Source organism: Apteryx rowi, unplaced genomic scaffold (assembly GCF_003343035.1).
Source record: "Apteryx rowi isolate R43461 unplaced genomic scaffold, aptRow1 scaffold_42, whole genome shotgun sequence".
NCBI lineage: Eukaryota > Metazoa > Chordata > Aves > Apterygiformes > Apterygidae > Apteryx > Apteryx rowi.
This window is the reverse complement of record NW_020450665.1, coordinates 2,030,472-2,045,994: the sequence shown is the minus strand read 5'-3', so window position 1 is coordinate 2,045,994 and position 15,523 is coordinate 2,030,472. Positions and strand designations below refer to the sequence as shown.

Below are 15,523 nucleotides of genomic sequence, written 5' to 3'. Positions count from 1 at the left end.
TCTTGCATCTTACTCACTTACTCTGGAGGAAGTGGGTTCTCTGCACGATAGTTTTGTGGAAGAAAAGAATCTTTTATTGCGTCTGAGTTTTTAATCTGTTGTATTAAATTACTAGGGTGTGGGTGTGTAGGTATGTATATATACACTCATCCTTTTGTATACTTTGTATATAAATAATGTGTATGCAAATATACATGTATATTTAAACATCATAATCTGTTTTATAGATAAATGCTATTGAGTAAAAAGAAATAACTATAAAGTGTACTATAAAGTATAAAATATCTGCCTCCCAAGAACTTTAATTTTTAGTTCTAAATAAAGAAAATAGTGTAACACTTCATGCTTGATTACATGACCAACTTCCTTTAAGTGCAATACTGTGAAATGTATGTGTGTTTTATAGGTGAAATTTTCTTTTATTAGTTTGTCCAGGCAACGTGTGTTATATTTACTGAAAATAATGATGAAAAGTCAATTAATAGTTACAACCTGAGATGGTACCATCTGCTTTCTCTATATTTTTCTTGTACTGCTATTTTTACATTTCTTTTGCAAATTTATTTGCTGACAGTAACCAGTGTGAGAAGTGCCTGGGAGTTGCTTTTGCTTGTTTTGCCTTCTGTGATGCCAGCCCCTCTCAGTCCTATGCCCTTGCCTGGTGCTGTTTGCCCTGGGACACAACAGATTAAATAAATCATGCCTTGGGAAGACGCTTTCAGAGAAAGTTTTGTTGTAGCCGTACCCTCACCGTCCCATGACTCTGAAGGCAGTTGTTTATCAGCAGCCCATGCTGCATTAGTAGAGTCTGTGGCGATTCTACGGATGGGGTAGACCCACTGACCTAGAAGCATATGTTATTTTGACTGTTTCAAGAAACTACCCTTTTGTTACTGTATCAAAGGTAAAATAACGCTGCAGGAAGATACTGTGAAATGCTTATCCATTGAAAGGCAAGGTTATACCTAGCTGGGACTGTCCTTAACAACGGTAGAGTTATGTATGTGTGGCTGAGTCAGAATTTGGCCCAGTGCATCCATAAAAAAAGCCCAAGTGAGCCACTGGACCGGTGCCTTCAATCTGAAGTACTGAGAGAGACATTTCAGCTATGTGCCAGCTTTGAGCGTAAATAAGCGAAGCAGGAGAGCTAAGAAGAAAGTCAGTAAGTACTGTTTAAACAAGATCCAAGAGTTGGCAGAGGGCCTAGGAGCGTTTGTGCTCTGCCACCGGGCCCAAGAGCGTTATATTCAATCCTGGCTGCAGGAGCTGCAGAGCTCTCGTCTGTGATCTGATAGGACAGATAGCTGGGTCGCTTCCGGATGTGAAGAGGAAAYGGAAAAAAGATTCACCCTGTGGACTTGGTGAGCTGTTTTTGATATCATATGAAGAAATACGCCATCTTATTAGCTACAGGTATAATGGTAGCGAGGTAACAAATGGAAATACACAATGAGGCTTACAAGGCATTTGTGCAACCTACGCAGCAGAAAGGAAGGAAAGGGCACAAGGAAATTTCAGGAAGTTTATTTTCAATATCCAATATCCAGAAATTTTTTAAACAAAGAGAATTTATGGGAGTGAAATCTTCTCAGGTGACTTGAGGTGTGCTCTAAACATACTAAGAGAGATTAGAGTTGAGATAACAAGGTCTTTGTGCACAAACAAATTTTTTGTAAATGATGTGTTGAGTTCCTAATTATTAAAGTGATGAGAATTCCCTTATAGTCAGAAAAGGAGCTGATGATATTTTCTTAGACATCAGTGTGATAACAATTAATAGCTCTTGGCGTTTAGGTGATCAAACAATGCAGTACGCAAAAGATGGTATTTGCAGTAAACTTTTTTTTTATAACTTCTAAAAATAAATAAATATATATGTATAGACAAATGCATTTTGAATGTCATGAAAGTCATAAAGTACTAGTATGATTTTTTTTTTTTTTTTTAATTCAGGACATCTGAGTAAGTCACTAAAATGCATACTAGCAAGAAGTGAAGGGCAGCATTTGCAGATGTCCTGGAAGTCTTGTATTGCCTGTGCTTATTCACCTGACTTTGTAGTGTGACATAAATAGCAAAATAGCAGAGATGTAGTTGTGAGGAAGTTTATACAGATTCTAGAAATCTTCTGCTCTTAAGAAGCATTGCAAAGTAGTACTCTTTCAATATGGGGATTAAAAAAAAAAGTAAGACTAGAAGCTCTTTTGGCTGAGCTTGAACTATATTTTCATCCTCAAATTTTTGGGAAAATTTTTTCTATATCTAATTGAAATGTCCAAAGAGAAACCGTTTGACAGATGGCCAGGTTTCTAAACCTACAGATTACAGTGAGCTTTGATGTCTGGTCATATTACTTTCAATTTTATTTTCAGCTTTGCTGCTGAATAAATATTGATTGGCTGATAGTTATTTATATCTTTTCACATGGTTATTTTTATAGGATGCTTGGGTCAAGTTTTACATAAGGTATGGGTACTSTCTACTTTGAATTCCTTACATATCTACCAGTGGTGCAGTTGGGAGGAGCAAGGCTGGGAGCCTTTGTTGCCAGTGTCCTCAGAGGACAGAGTGGCTGCAGGGGATGATTTACAGCACTCAAGTTAAATGCCTGGAATGGTCACAGTGGGAATCCCCCACCTTCCCCACAATATTTATTTCAAGACTGTTTCAGCTGGGTGAAATTATGGTGATTTCCTTAACTGTTGTCTGGTGTTTTCATTGGTTCGTAATGCTTGGGGAGCCATAGATCTTATTTCTGTGCTATGCAGAATGTGTTAATTGTTTACATCTGTTGAATTAAGTGGGATTTTTCAAAGCTGGAGTACGTAAGGATGGCTTGGTTGAAATCTGAGCGGCCCAAACTGTATTGCTTCCAATCTGCAAAACTTGTGTTACCTTAAATACCATGGGGTATGTTTGTCATTGTCCTGCTTTGGGTTTTTTTGTTTAGCTGTGAGCTATCCTAGCTTTTTTATTTTCAAATTTTAGGATATGAAAGTGTGTTAGTGACCCCGGAGGGTTTTTATGAGTGTGAAGATGAAGGAAGAGACCAGAAAGTAGAGTTTCCTTGGCTGAAGTAGCCATATGTATTGTCAAGCTTACCTAAATAAGCTGTTAAAATTGGTATTATATGCGTTTGTGGAGAGAAGATCAGTTACTAATCAGAACTAAAATGTAGGCAATAAGCTTCATTATTGTTTCTAATGCTGTGATACTGTGAAAGTTAGATTTGTGTGTGAAAATATTAAAGTACCTACCTGTTGAAGAACCAGACCAGCTTGGTTAAAAGTTTTTTGAAGAGACTTTTTGGAGAGATGTTAAGTCTTTAATCATAGAACAGTCTCCTTAGAAATTTTTGAAGTTTGTGTAGCATGTTATTATTTATGAATTTGCTATGATTTCACTGATATTTTTTGGCTATGGTATCCTAATCTGATGCTGAGCTAATTGGCTTATGGTTCTTGAAGGGATCAGAACTAGGTTGTTGTTTGAAAGCCTTTTTTTTTTTTTTTTTTTTTTTAAGGTGCAGTTTTAGTTTAATATTAGTTTTTGGTTAATGTTAAAATTAACATTTTCATGTTTACTCTTTTTAAAAAAAATAATTTTTAATAACATGGCCAAGATGGTCATTATCATGCATTAATAGAAAGACTTAGACTTTGGAGAACCCGTGGTTATCAGTCCTTCTACCTAAAAGTATAAAATTTTTTTGCCCAATTAGGCATTAGTTCTTACAAAGGGATGCAGGAAGATTAGAAGCCTATCTTTGCCTATCTAATAAGAAGCAATTGTTAGTTTCCCAGCACTATGATAATATGTTTGTTCTTTAGTAAAGAAGTTATTGTGGTGTCTATAAACAATGCCTGTTGGTTTCCTTTCCATCCCTGACCTGAAAAAGCAAGATGCTGTCTGCTGGAGTCAGGCATGCGCTTGGGCTTGGCCTTGCTAAATTCCAGAGTGGTTCTGAGACTCCCTAGGGAAGAGCTGTTGTGCTTGAGCTCCACTGCATGAAAAGAGTGAGAAACCTCTTGCTGTCTTTTTGATGCTTTCGTTCCATGCCTGTGTGTATATCATAGAATAATTTAGACTAGAAGGGACCTCTGGAGGTCACCTGGGGGTGCGCGCATGTGTGTGTGTATATGTATACATGGCATGTATCTAAGCACAGCATATATACACAAAGGCATATATACACAAACACCTTTTCATAGCTGGAAACGTTCTTCTTCTCTCCCTGTTATTTTCATTTTTTGAGTGATTTTTATCATCTCATTGTGCAGAGCCAGTGAACTTGCATGAAAACCGCTCTTGAAGTGAAATAGTTACTTTAATTTCCAAAGCCAAAGTGGTTTTTTTTCCTTTTTTCAAGACGGAAAACTTTTTTTTTTGATTAAGTAAATAATTGTCTATTGCGTGCTTTCAGGGAGCATGCCTATGGTAGATATTTTACTTCTCAACCAACTCTAAACCAGACTACTTTGTAGCAAACAAATTGATTTAACTTTCTAATTGTAGCAGTGACTTGTATTTATAACATCACTTTTCACTTGGGAAAAAATGATCCATTTGCCTATGATTCTATATACTGTTTTTTAGGGATATTGTACTGTTACTCACTCCTCCTGATTAATATTGCATGTGAGAAATCATGCATTTGCTCTTGCACCCCTAACATGCTCTCAGCAATGTGGTGGAATGCAACAATTTTTGAGGGAGCAGTAAGACTCTGCAGAAGAATCTTGCAAAGCAAAGAGAACACAAGTGTTGAGGTGCAAGCTGAAAGAAGGTAATGGCCCTAGTTGCGATCTGGCCAGTAGTAATACACTTCTGAGCAAAGTCTGTATGAAAAAGAAGGGAGATGGCTTTTATTATTTCAGATTATGTGAGAAATGATCCATTAGCAAACCTCATAATCAAGATGCAGTTTACACTATTAAAAACTGATTCCCTAAACACACAGAGCTGTTTTTCTGCTCTGTGCTGGCTGTTCTCATTTTTGGCCTGTAATGCAGATGGATTTTTCCTACAACTGAAGTACAGCATATGTATGTTGGTGTAGGAGGAAGAAAGATTTTGAAGAGACGTCAATTAGAATAAATTTCCTTTTAGTCTACCTAACAATTTTTAGATGTTTCGCTTCAAATCACTTCATACAATGAATAGGGTGCTTATACTGTGGTATTGGATTATTGTCCGTATTTTTTATTTAAAAAAAAAAAGTCAGAGTTGTATGTTTGCAGCGTTTTTCTTTACCATTAAGGCTGATTACACTTCACTTAGCAAAGTCACAGTTTTATACAACAGAAAATAAAATCAGCCCTGCAGTAAGATTTGGTCAAATATTTTTAATGACAGTTATTGATCTCCCTTGTCAGTGTTCCTTGCCCTCCCTCCTTGGCAGAATGTGCACTATGGGAAAGATGGCTTATCTGCAGATAAGCCATGTCTTGGGGAAGTTAGGATGTGCTGCTTAATGGATTAATTTTGCTCTAGGTAAAGCTTTCAGAGGACCTTGTCATAGCTGACACAGCTTACTCTGAACAAAAACCTGCCTTACCTAGGAACAGTCATACCATTGGAGTCTGTTCCCACCTGCCTTCCCTCGTCTTGGGGGCGGGGGAAGAGATTGTATAGTATAAATCTTAGAAGTGTAATCTTTACCATGTCACTTTGTCCAGAGGAATGCATCTAGGATAATCAGTCTGATGCCAGTGCATCAGCCTGTACCCCAGTTGAGTTTTCTCATTATCTTGCATTTTTTGTACATTATCTTTTGTTCAAACTAGGATGTGACTGACTGGATCTCTATTTGAGATCTCCACTTGCTTTCAGTCAATTCTGTGGTTAAGAGGGTAGTGAAGGCAGCATACTTATTCATTATATCTAACAGATGTGTGTAATGAGTGTGTCTGGTAAGTACTTTCTAAGTAGAACAAGGCATACAAAAGGGCAAGAAAATGAGCAGTAACTGTAACTGTCTTTCAACAGATTTAACTAAGTACCTGCAAGAGCATCTTTTTTCAAGCTAGTGTTATCTCATACAGAAGTGTTACGGTCTGTGTAAGGTGGTGGTGGGGAACCTTACCATATGACAGATCCTATATTGTCAGAAAAGATTCTGCATAGGTTATTGTAACTATCCATCATGTCCTTAAAGCATGTTACTCTTTCWATTGTGATTTTAATACCTTAATTTCATTTTTTTTCTTATTTARTGCCATCAGAAGAAACCAAGATTATAGGATAAAAGAAGWTTCTTTGACATTAAAATATGTCTTTAGAGCAGTCCTCTAAGTAAAATCAAATATATTCAGGCCTTTTTCTTCCCTTGTCTACTACTTTCTGCTGCTGGATACYTTTTCTATTGCACTTTTGCTGCTTCTCTTCCTGATAAAGAAGCCTTTTGCTGTGTCTGAGGAAGGACATGCATTGTTGGCAAAACTTTCCAAAAGAATGCATTCAAAATGCTGTCAAATGCGCAAAACAAGCTAATAATCTCTCAGAAACAGTATTGATTGCTTTCACTTGTAGCATGCTTAGAGTTTTCAAATGGCAGTATGTCTTTTTTGGTTGATGCTTCTTTATTCTACTACTGTTTTACAGTAAATTATGAACTATATCCCCAGTTATCTTTCTAGCTTTAGCCTTTCTGAACTAAATATATCACCCTCCTTTTAAGCATGACCTATCAGAATTATTGGACTGTTTCAAATGTACCTACACTATGGAGTACATCCAGTCATACTTTTTAAGTTCCTTTTGCTTAATATATTTCTTCTTTCTTTTGTTTTGGGTGTTTGTCAGTATTTGTACAATAATAGATTGTTACTTCTGTATTTTGTGGTTGTATCCCAAGTGTGTTAGCAACAAAATGAGAAGAGTAGGGTGACAAAATGCTGGGTGGCAGCTCTGTAGCGAGGATGACGTCTGGTATGTATAGTGCTAAATGCGTGCTAGTTCGTTATTAAAAATCTAGCCTCAGCTTCCCCCAGCTTATTTTTAATCAAAGTATATTAAAGCTATAGCTTTGAAATGATAAAGAAATCAAAATATTTGAGTCGTCAGAAAAGATTTAACAGAAGGAACAGTGGCCTTTAGAGGTTTGATTTAGGAAGGGCTTTTCTGTGTGTAGAAAGTCAGGTGCATAGAAAGCTGGAGAAGAGGTGCGGAGATAACAAATAAATGATGTATCAAATGGCTGGAATTGCTGTTGAAAAGTGGTGATACAGGAAGAGATAAAGTCAGAAGGGAAGAGTGATAATACTGAGGAGGCTCATGAAGGCAATTCTGAGATCTGTGTTATGAAATACCATAACGCAATATTAACATTTAAACTGACACAATATTGTTTTTTCTTTTAAATTGCTCAGGGTTTATAATAAAACCACTAGCCTTCTGGAGTGGATTCTGAGCCTTTCTAGTAACTGCCGTTAGCCCAGTAGCCATGAACATTTTGGTAACTTCCTTTAGAAATAAATGAATACTCTGTGAGGTTAGTTTGTACTGTTGCTTTTCCTGTGTGACAGACCATTGGCTTTGGAGCTGCTTATATGAAGAATAGGCTTAGTAGATGAAATCAACTTTTGGTCTTGGTGTGAAGCTAATGAAATTAAAACTGGAGGAGTGTGAAGTGTAATAAATAAAATGTGTTTTCTTTGATAAATCTTGATAGTGGCGCAGGAGGAGTARAATGTGAATAGCCAAATACCTTTTTTTTGAAGATATAGGTGCACACTTACACCCCCACACAACATTATTCTCAGAATAAGGTGATTGTATAGTGGTTTTATGGAACTGTAGTGAAAAAGCTCTATTGTTTTCTATGTAGGTAGAATATTAACTCTTTATTTTAGTTTCCTTCTATACTTGCTGTTGTGTTTCTATAGCAAGTCTATTACTCTGATTCTTGGATAAAAAAGAATCTTGTATCCAATTAAACTTTTACACACAGTATCAGCCAGGCTAAACAGAAATACGATAGCATATTCTGTTTATGTGCTATCAGTGTRGGTGTAGCTCTGTGGTACTTTGGGTTTCTGAGGAAACTTGTGTTGAAGTTGGAGCATCTTATAGCAAATCCACAAGACTTGTTGCTAATCTTGAGAAAGTCTGAGTACATCAGAGCACTGGTGGAGTGACTCTTCCAATCCAAATGAATGAATGACTCTTCTCTTGCACTTTTCAAAAGAGTAGTTTTGAAGGTGTTTGTCAGGGACTTTCTTGTCTGACACGTCTGAAATATATTCTAGCAAAATGTTGTTCTGGCACATGTATTTTTAAACCATTACAAGGGGGAATTTGAAGAGTAGAGTGTCTTCAGGCATGCAGTGTCTAACATGCATTCCAGATTATTTTTCTTTCTTTCACCGATTTTGCTTATTTTTCCTTTCTTTCACTTCTCTGATTAGGAAGTATAAAGTACAAAAATTAATATGGCAGGAAGGGGAGTAAAAGAGCAGTGAATAGTGAACGTGTTTCAAAGCTAGTGTTGCATCTGTATGTCTCAGTAACTAGAGCTTCCTTTTGCCTTTCTGTGGCAAAGCATTTCCTCCCGCTGCTTCCTCTCGCTTCCACAACAGGGATGGGCTTCACGTGYGCAGTGTCCTGACCTCTGCGGACATTAATAATGACGGATGCACAAGCGATTCRCACAGAGGTAGATATGAATGCGAGCATGTTCATTACCCGTGAAGTGACAGTTCATCACAAATCTATAAAGTCACAATTATTATTACAAAAACTACCTCATTTCCCCTAAGTCAACATTTATCAGGTCAGGGGTTATCAATAGTTACCAGGCTTTGCTTTCTAAAAATGAAGGTTATTCTTAAGGATTTAATGCAGGACTTTGTTTCATATTTTAGTTTTCCTTCATTAACTRTAGATGGTAACTTTATATTTGGCCATGTTAGGAATTTCAGATAGGTTCCTTACGAACTGTAGCATGGATCACATTCTGCATTTATCTTTAAATAAAATACTGGTATCTGCCARTAGAAGCAAAAATATAATAAAAGCTATACTTGCTGATTTAATATTTTATTCTTCATTTACTCCAAGCAGTGATTGGAAACTGTATTTCAGGGAAACATTTCCATGAAAATGTTGACATTGGCTAAATGAATGTAATTTTTATGCAGAGTTAGTGATAGTTTTTTTTTTTTTAAACTCAGTGCTGGCTTGTAGACTAGAGGTGAACAATAGCAAAGAAGGTGAAGGTGAACAATAGCAAACAATAAACAGTTAACACTTACTTTGCTGTTCATCTCAGAGAAAATAGTGGAAAAATTTTTTAAATGTGGTGACAAATTAACATATGGGATAAAGCAGTTCATTAATAGTATTCCATCAGTTGTCTTCTGCTGCTTGGCAGTAGTTCTGGTTTGCCCACTGAGGACTATCAAACTTGTAAATTCCCCTTAGTTATTAATGAAATATTGAATGAGAACCTTGGCTATTTTATATTTTTTAAGTCCAGTAGTGTCCACTGGGCTATGGCAGTTTACATCAGCTCGCATCTGTCTCAAAGCAATATTTTTCTGAAAGAGTCTGAATTATTCCTACTAATATGTTTCTAATCAATAGATATTGGAAGCTGCCCTGCAGATGCTGCCTCCTTCCTTGACTTATTCCCTAAAAAAGCTGTTTGAGAGAGAGAATGCTGAGTTCTTTGGTAGAGCAGTATAAATAGATGTGGTGCTTTTGTCTTTTATATGGTCTCAGCAGAACTTTATCAGGAACGTCAAGAGCATTAAAGCAGAATGATTTTTTTTTTCCAAAGTCGTCATATTGAACTAACCTCAAAATCCAAAGAGACTGAGATTAATGTTACTTTCTTGTGTAAGAATTTGAGTTAGATGAAGATGGATAAGTATTCTTTTTGATCTGCGGTGAAGATATAAACAAATGCTTACCTACTGTGCTTGCAAATGCTTACATACTGGGGTGTGTGATCAGCAGTGTTGTAGCTGACACTGAGGTCGTGTTGAGTGCTTTATTTCTTTTTCTTTCTTCTCTTTTTTTATTATTATTGTCTGATAGCATCAGGACAGAATGTCACTATATCTAATTCTTCTATAATTTCATTTGTTTTTTTTCCSCTTGTTTTTATATTAGTGTTAATGTAGAAGTATCCGAAACTGCTGCAGATGCTAGAAGTGCAGTAGCATCACAGATTTTTTGTTTGTTTGTTTTCGTGTGAGATAATCCTTTTGACTATTGAATTACGTTCAGTAACAAATTGTGGAGTACGCAGTTTGTGGCAGAAGTTTGTATAGAAATGAGATTAGGGCTTAAAGATATTCCAGGATAAAAGTATAGATAGAGAGGTAAGCTGAACAGAGATGGCTTATGTTCTGTCTTTTGTGCCAGTGATCTTGGCATATTTTGTTTAATTTTTCAGTATGAGCAAGGAAACATTACTATTAAAGGTAGAATTCTATAATAGACTTACAAATTATCTTAAAAAATTAATTWTCCTGTGAAGTAGTAAGCAAAAAGATTTTGTTGATGAGCCATGCATGAAACTCGTCTTCTGGAGACAGGTAATAAGCAATCTGCAGTACCTATGTGAACCTGAGGATGCAACAAGTACACCAGAGTACTCTGTGAGTATGTATTAAGAAAAATATTAATGCTCTCCCCTTCATAGGTACAGCTTCATGGCAGCTTTGAATTAGTTATGATACTGTAGGACACTTTCCAAAGGTGTATTTTTGCCTAACCGTGTGTAACGGCTAATTTGAAGTCACTGCAGTCCATCATGACAACGACTACTTAGGGACTCTTAAATTCAGGGGTTATTCACGTGCGGTATGCATGCATGAGATATTTGTGTATTGGAAATCCTTGAGGGAAAAATTATGGGGAAGGAAACTGCATGGACTGTCCAGCATACAGCACAAACTGCCTGCTTTAGTGAAACAACTTGTCACCTTAAACACATCGTGGTTCCATCTCACCCTCCAGTGAAAGAGGAAGGAGTCTGTTCAGTTTAGTCAGCTCATGGAGTTAGTAATGTTTCTGTTTCTTCTGAGTTAGGTTGTATTTTTGAGAGTGTCTGTGGGGAGGGAAGAGAAAAGTCACAGTGGAAGAATTGAAACTTAACTAGGAAAACACCGTTTGGGGCGACTTCTTCCAGGCATGTAGATGGTGCCTCTATCTGCTGGAAGCAAGGCAATGGAATTGAGTTTTTGGTCCTGTTTGTTGTTGTTTCTAAATCAGAGCATCTTCCAGGAGTAGCTGCTGGTGCTCAGTTTCGAAGCGGGGAGTCTGCAGTGCTCTGTGCTCCTTGGGACATTGTTGGTTTTTCTGTCTTTTAAATCCCCATCGAAAGAAATAACATGCAGCACTAGCTAGCTGAAGGTGTGTGCAGACAGCGCAGGAACGCAGAGCGCGAGCTTCACCTCAGAGCCCAGCCTAAGCCTCCCTCCCTGCTGGCTGCCACGGCCCTGCTGCCCTGGGCTCACTGCCCTCTCCCCTTGAGCTGCCCGGCTTAACTAGGGCAGAGCGAGGTAAACATGAGTTTGGGGATAAACCTCAGTACTGAGGAGGGAAGAGTTATTCCCTGTGACCTGAAGAGGGGGTCTGAACTGGGCCTTATAAGGTGAAAGGTTTAATTCTTTCCAGAAGTAAGCTCTTCTCAAAGGATTGAATTAGGCCTGTAATTCTCTGTAAAACGTAGTTTTCTGACTTTTGGAGTGTTCTTAACAAGTATTTGTGTATAAGAAAACTACTTCATAGTATGGAGTTGCATAAGCTTTCATTTCTCTTTGTTACAAATGTAACTTTCTGATAACCGTTTTATCGAAATGTGATCATATCTGTTGTTCTGTGGCTTGAGCAAGTCATGCTGAAGTTTCAGAAACACCTCAGCTTTGGTGGTGTTCTTACTGGTACTACTGGAAGGAATTTCTTAACATAAAACCAGTGTTTTTAAGAGTAAGAATTGAAGTAAGTTGATAGACTTGTGTGCAGAGCATTATGTAGGTCTAGTCAATGTTTTAGGTCTGCTTTTAGTCTCATGTACTTTTTTAAATTTTTTAATGGCGATTTCAGTCCTCTTCAATGTTGTGTTTGGGGTGTAGTCTAGAGATGCTTTTTAACTGCAAATTCTCCAGCTAAACTTTAAGCATGTGTGTGTGAGGGGAGAATGAAATGTGGCTTTCTTTTCTAAATATACTCTGAGTATATTTGTGCTGAGATATAAATTGTTTGGGTTCTTAATGTCCTGGCAGTACAGATTATGGGTACATTTACCGTACTGTTAATAGGATTTAGTAGCCAAAGAAAGAGCCATTTGTGCAGCAATGTTATAACACGTTATTACTATGGCAAGTCCTAGTTTAATGATCTGAGTGCTAATGAAACAGAAGTCCAAAGGTGGATTCACTCAGTGAAATGGATCCTTACTTCTTTCCTCATAACTTCTGGAATAAATGAGGCATTGAAAATATTTTCAAATAAGTAATGCGTAGAACATATTTGACATACTGATGTTAAATCTCTTTTCTACTACCCAGCAAAATTGCTAATCAGAAAATTGAGATCTACATGTCTCACTAACCTGCAGAAGGTATTACACCTTGAATTTAAGAAGTGCAGTCCGTCCTATTGTACTAGAGCGTCAGCTCTACTCAAAGGATTTTTAGGATCTGTGCTAGARAGGAGGATTTGTGCTAGCAATTAGGAAAGTTGATTTCATTTTTATGAAAAGCAGTTCTGAGCCACAAACTGCTGTGCCTGTTTGCTGCAGAGAAACTGTATGTCAAGCTAATATATTCTGATGAAAAATGCAGTGGTGGACTATTTCTGGGTTGTTGAAACTGAAGTCAGAAGTGCTGGACTTTGCATTTCTGTTGGGTGATGCTGTTCTTGCAGTTACTTGTSTCTACAATATGTCTTCTAATAGATGTAATGGGAAGGATAATAAACGTGAAAGTGATAAACTTTTTCACCAAGAGTATTGCAATATTTGGCTAGTGCTATGGTACTACTACATTTTTTTGTACGAGAGTTCAGTGGAGATTTGGGGTGCTGTGACTTGTGCTGGTGAAACTGGTACAGGCTGTAAGGGAAGGGTGGCACTGGGACCCTCTCTCCCAGCACAGATCCCTTCCACATTCCCAACTTTTCCAGGATTCCCAGATTTCTATAGGGTGTCCCCTCCTTTGGCACCTCTCTTCTCTATTTCAGGACTTCAGTCCAATCTCCAGTTCTACTGACTTGGGGCAGGGGAACTGAGTGGGGAGGAAATGCAGGAGGACAGAAGAGTGGTGCGTCTAAATGGCTGCACAGAATGGTACAGAGCAAGGCACAAACTGAGTATTATAGAAACTTCAGTATTATCAACACCTAATAGTTTTGATGTTGTGAAGGCTTACCAATAGCATATTGCTCATCAGTACTGTAAAATAATAAAAAAATGATTTTGGTGGGTAATCGAAAGGAGGTGTTTTGGGGTGTATTACTTTACAACARTGGTGGGATTCATTTCTCTACTTATTTTTACTACTGAAGAAAATTATGTGGAAAAAGTATATAACCACTTTCTTTCCAAGGCATACTGCAGTCAGACTGAGCCTCTGCAGTGCATTCAGGGACAAGCCAAGTTTCCCAGGTCCCTGTTGCGATGCATTATGTACAAATCTTGAAGCTGTTTGACTCTTGGTGACAATGTAATCAGGATTATGATACTGTGGAATCTAGGAATATTGCAGATAGGTTAGAAAGTGCATTTGTGGAGAAAAGATGATGGGTATTAAAAAGCAGAGTGAAGAAAATGAGGAATGCAAAAAGAAGAAAAGGGGAAATGGACCTAGGATCTTTTCTCAGACATTGAAGTCTCCAGTATACTTTCAGGTGCATGTGTACATATATTGTATTTGTATATGTGTGTACATGCATGCTGTTCACTGGAAAGTTCTAAAGTGCAGTTGACATGCACTGTTTTACTAGAAATTTATGAAAGAAGGGATAGTTGTCAGGTTTCAGGGTGTGCGTGTGTGTATATGAGGGATTTTTTTGCTTGTCATGTTCCTCCCTGCCACCCCCTATTTCCATACCTGAGCTGTTAGTGAAAGAGGGGTATAAAACATACTCAAAAATTGCGAAGAAGTGTTACCCAATAGGTGGTAAGACGCAGTGCTTTTGGAGATGTCTATCTGTTGAGTCTGGCAGATGAAAGGATGGGGGAGCAGCAGCTGTGAGTGGAATCTGGAAGGGGGCACAGGGATCTAGAGGCAAATGTCAATAGAAGGATTATTGGCTCAAGGAAAAGATCTTATGTCATGCGTGCATGTGTGTGTAATAGATCCTCCAGTCTGCATTTGGTGTGGATCTCTTAATGCCTTGGTCAGAGGTGTATTTCTGTACTCCAGACTCAGACTTTTAACTTTCAAAGTCTCTGACACAGTCTCTGTGATATCAGACAAAATGATAGATGTCATCTACATGCAGGTATTTGGGTTTTGTTTTTTCTTGGAAAACTTTTGCTGCATGAGCAGCAGAGGCTAACTTATGAGAATTTGTTATGAAGTAAAAGCAAGAGTAAATTGCTCTGTTCTTCCCCCTTGTCTCTTTCTCTAGGATCCCGCCTTCGCCAGGAGGACTTTCCACCGCGGATTGTCGAGCATCCTTCGGATGTGATAGTCTCTAAAGGAGAGCCGACAACGCTGAACTGCAAAGCTGAGGGACGGCCAACGCCCACCATCGAGTGGTACAAGGATGGCGAGCGAGTGGAGACTGACAAAGATGATCCACGCTCCCACCGCATGCTGCTGCCCAGCGGATCTCTGTTTTTCTTGCGCATTGTGCATGGACGCAGGAGTAAACCTGATGAAGGAAGTTATGTTTGCGTCGCAAGGAACTATCTTGGAGAAGCTGTGAGTCGCAATGCATCTCTAGAAGTGGCATGTGAGTAAACTTTTATATGACTAGCACCGTGTAAAACTTTATAGTTGATGTGGTGCTGTCATCCAGCACTTGCACACAGTCAGAAGGTTGGGAGATAATGAGTGTAGATAAGTACAGTGTTTTGTAATTAACTATCACTCTTAGTCAAGTAATTTCTACATGCATTTATTCAGTGACGGTGACCCTACAGAATACGTGATTTATACTGAAGCAGGGTTCTAGCCAGTGTATAATGATGACTGACACAAGCATGGACAAAGGCTAATCTTCCTTTAAAGAATAATCTAATTTTTAAATTATGACTAAAGTTGGTTATACTGAAGCTAATGTGGAAAAATAACTATCATTTAATATAAGCTGCGCTGTCTGTTTCTCTTTATCTAGTCATCTGTTACTTCAGCAGAAACAGGCAGCTTCTTGGTGACTCATGTTCTGTACTGCTAGAAACCTCAATACCTTCAGCATGCTCCTCTGTCATAAACTCGATACAGGCGTCATTTATTATGTGAATGGCATGTGAAATTGTTGGTCATTTCTCATATCATCCAGAGCTGTCTTATTCTGTATCAATTCTCTTTGTCTTAACAGAGAAGCTGTCACGACTCTTTCA

General features: G+C 38.0%; 1 protein-coding gene across 1 annotated transcript in view; it reads left to right on the top strand.

Annotated features, from left to right (window-relative positions):
* The first annotated feature begins 13,752 nt into the window (after positions 1 to 13,752).
* Positions 13,753 to 15,523, top strand: part of ROBO2 (roundabout guidance receptor 2) — a 427,700-nt gene continuing 425,929 nt past the window's right edge. Inside the window, exons 1-2 of the mRNA XM_026075995.1 lie at positions 13,753 to 13,756; positions 14,587 to 14,913. Coding sequence (XP_025931780.1) covers positions 13,753 to 13,756; positions 14,587 to 14,913 — 331 coding nt within the window. The remainder of the gene's footprint in view (positions 13,757 to 14,586; positions 14,914 to 15,523) is intronic.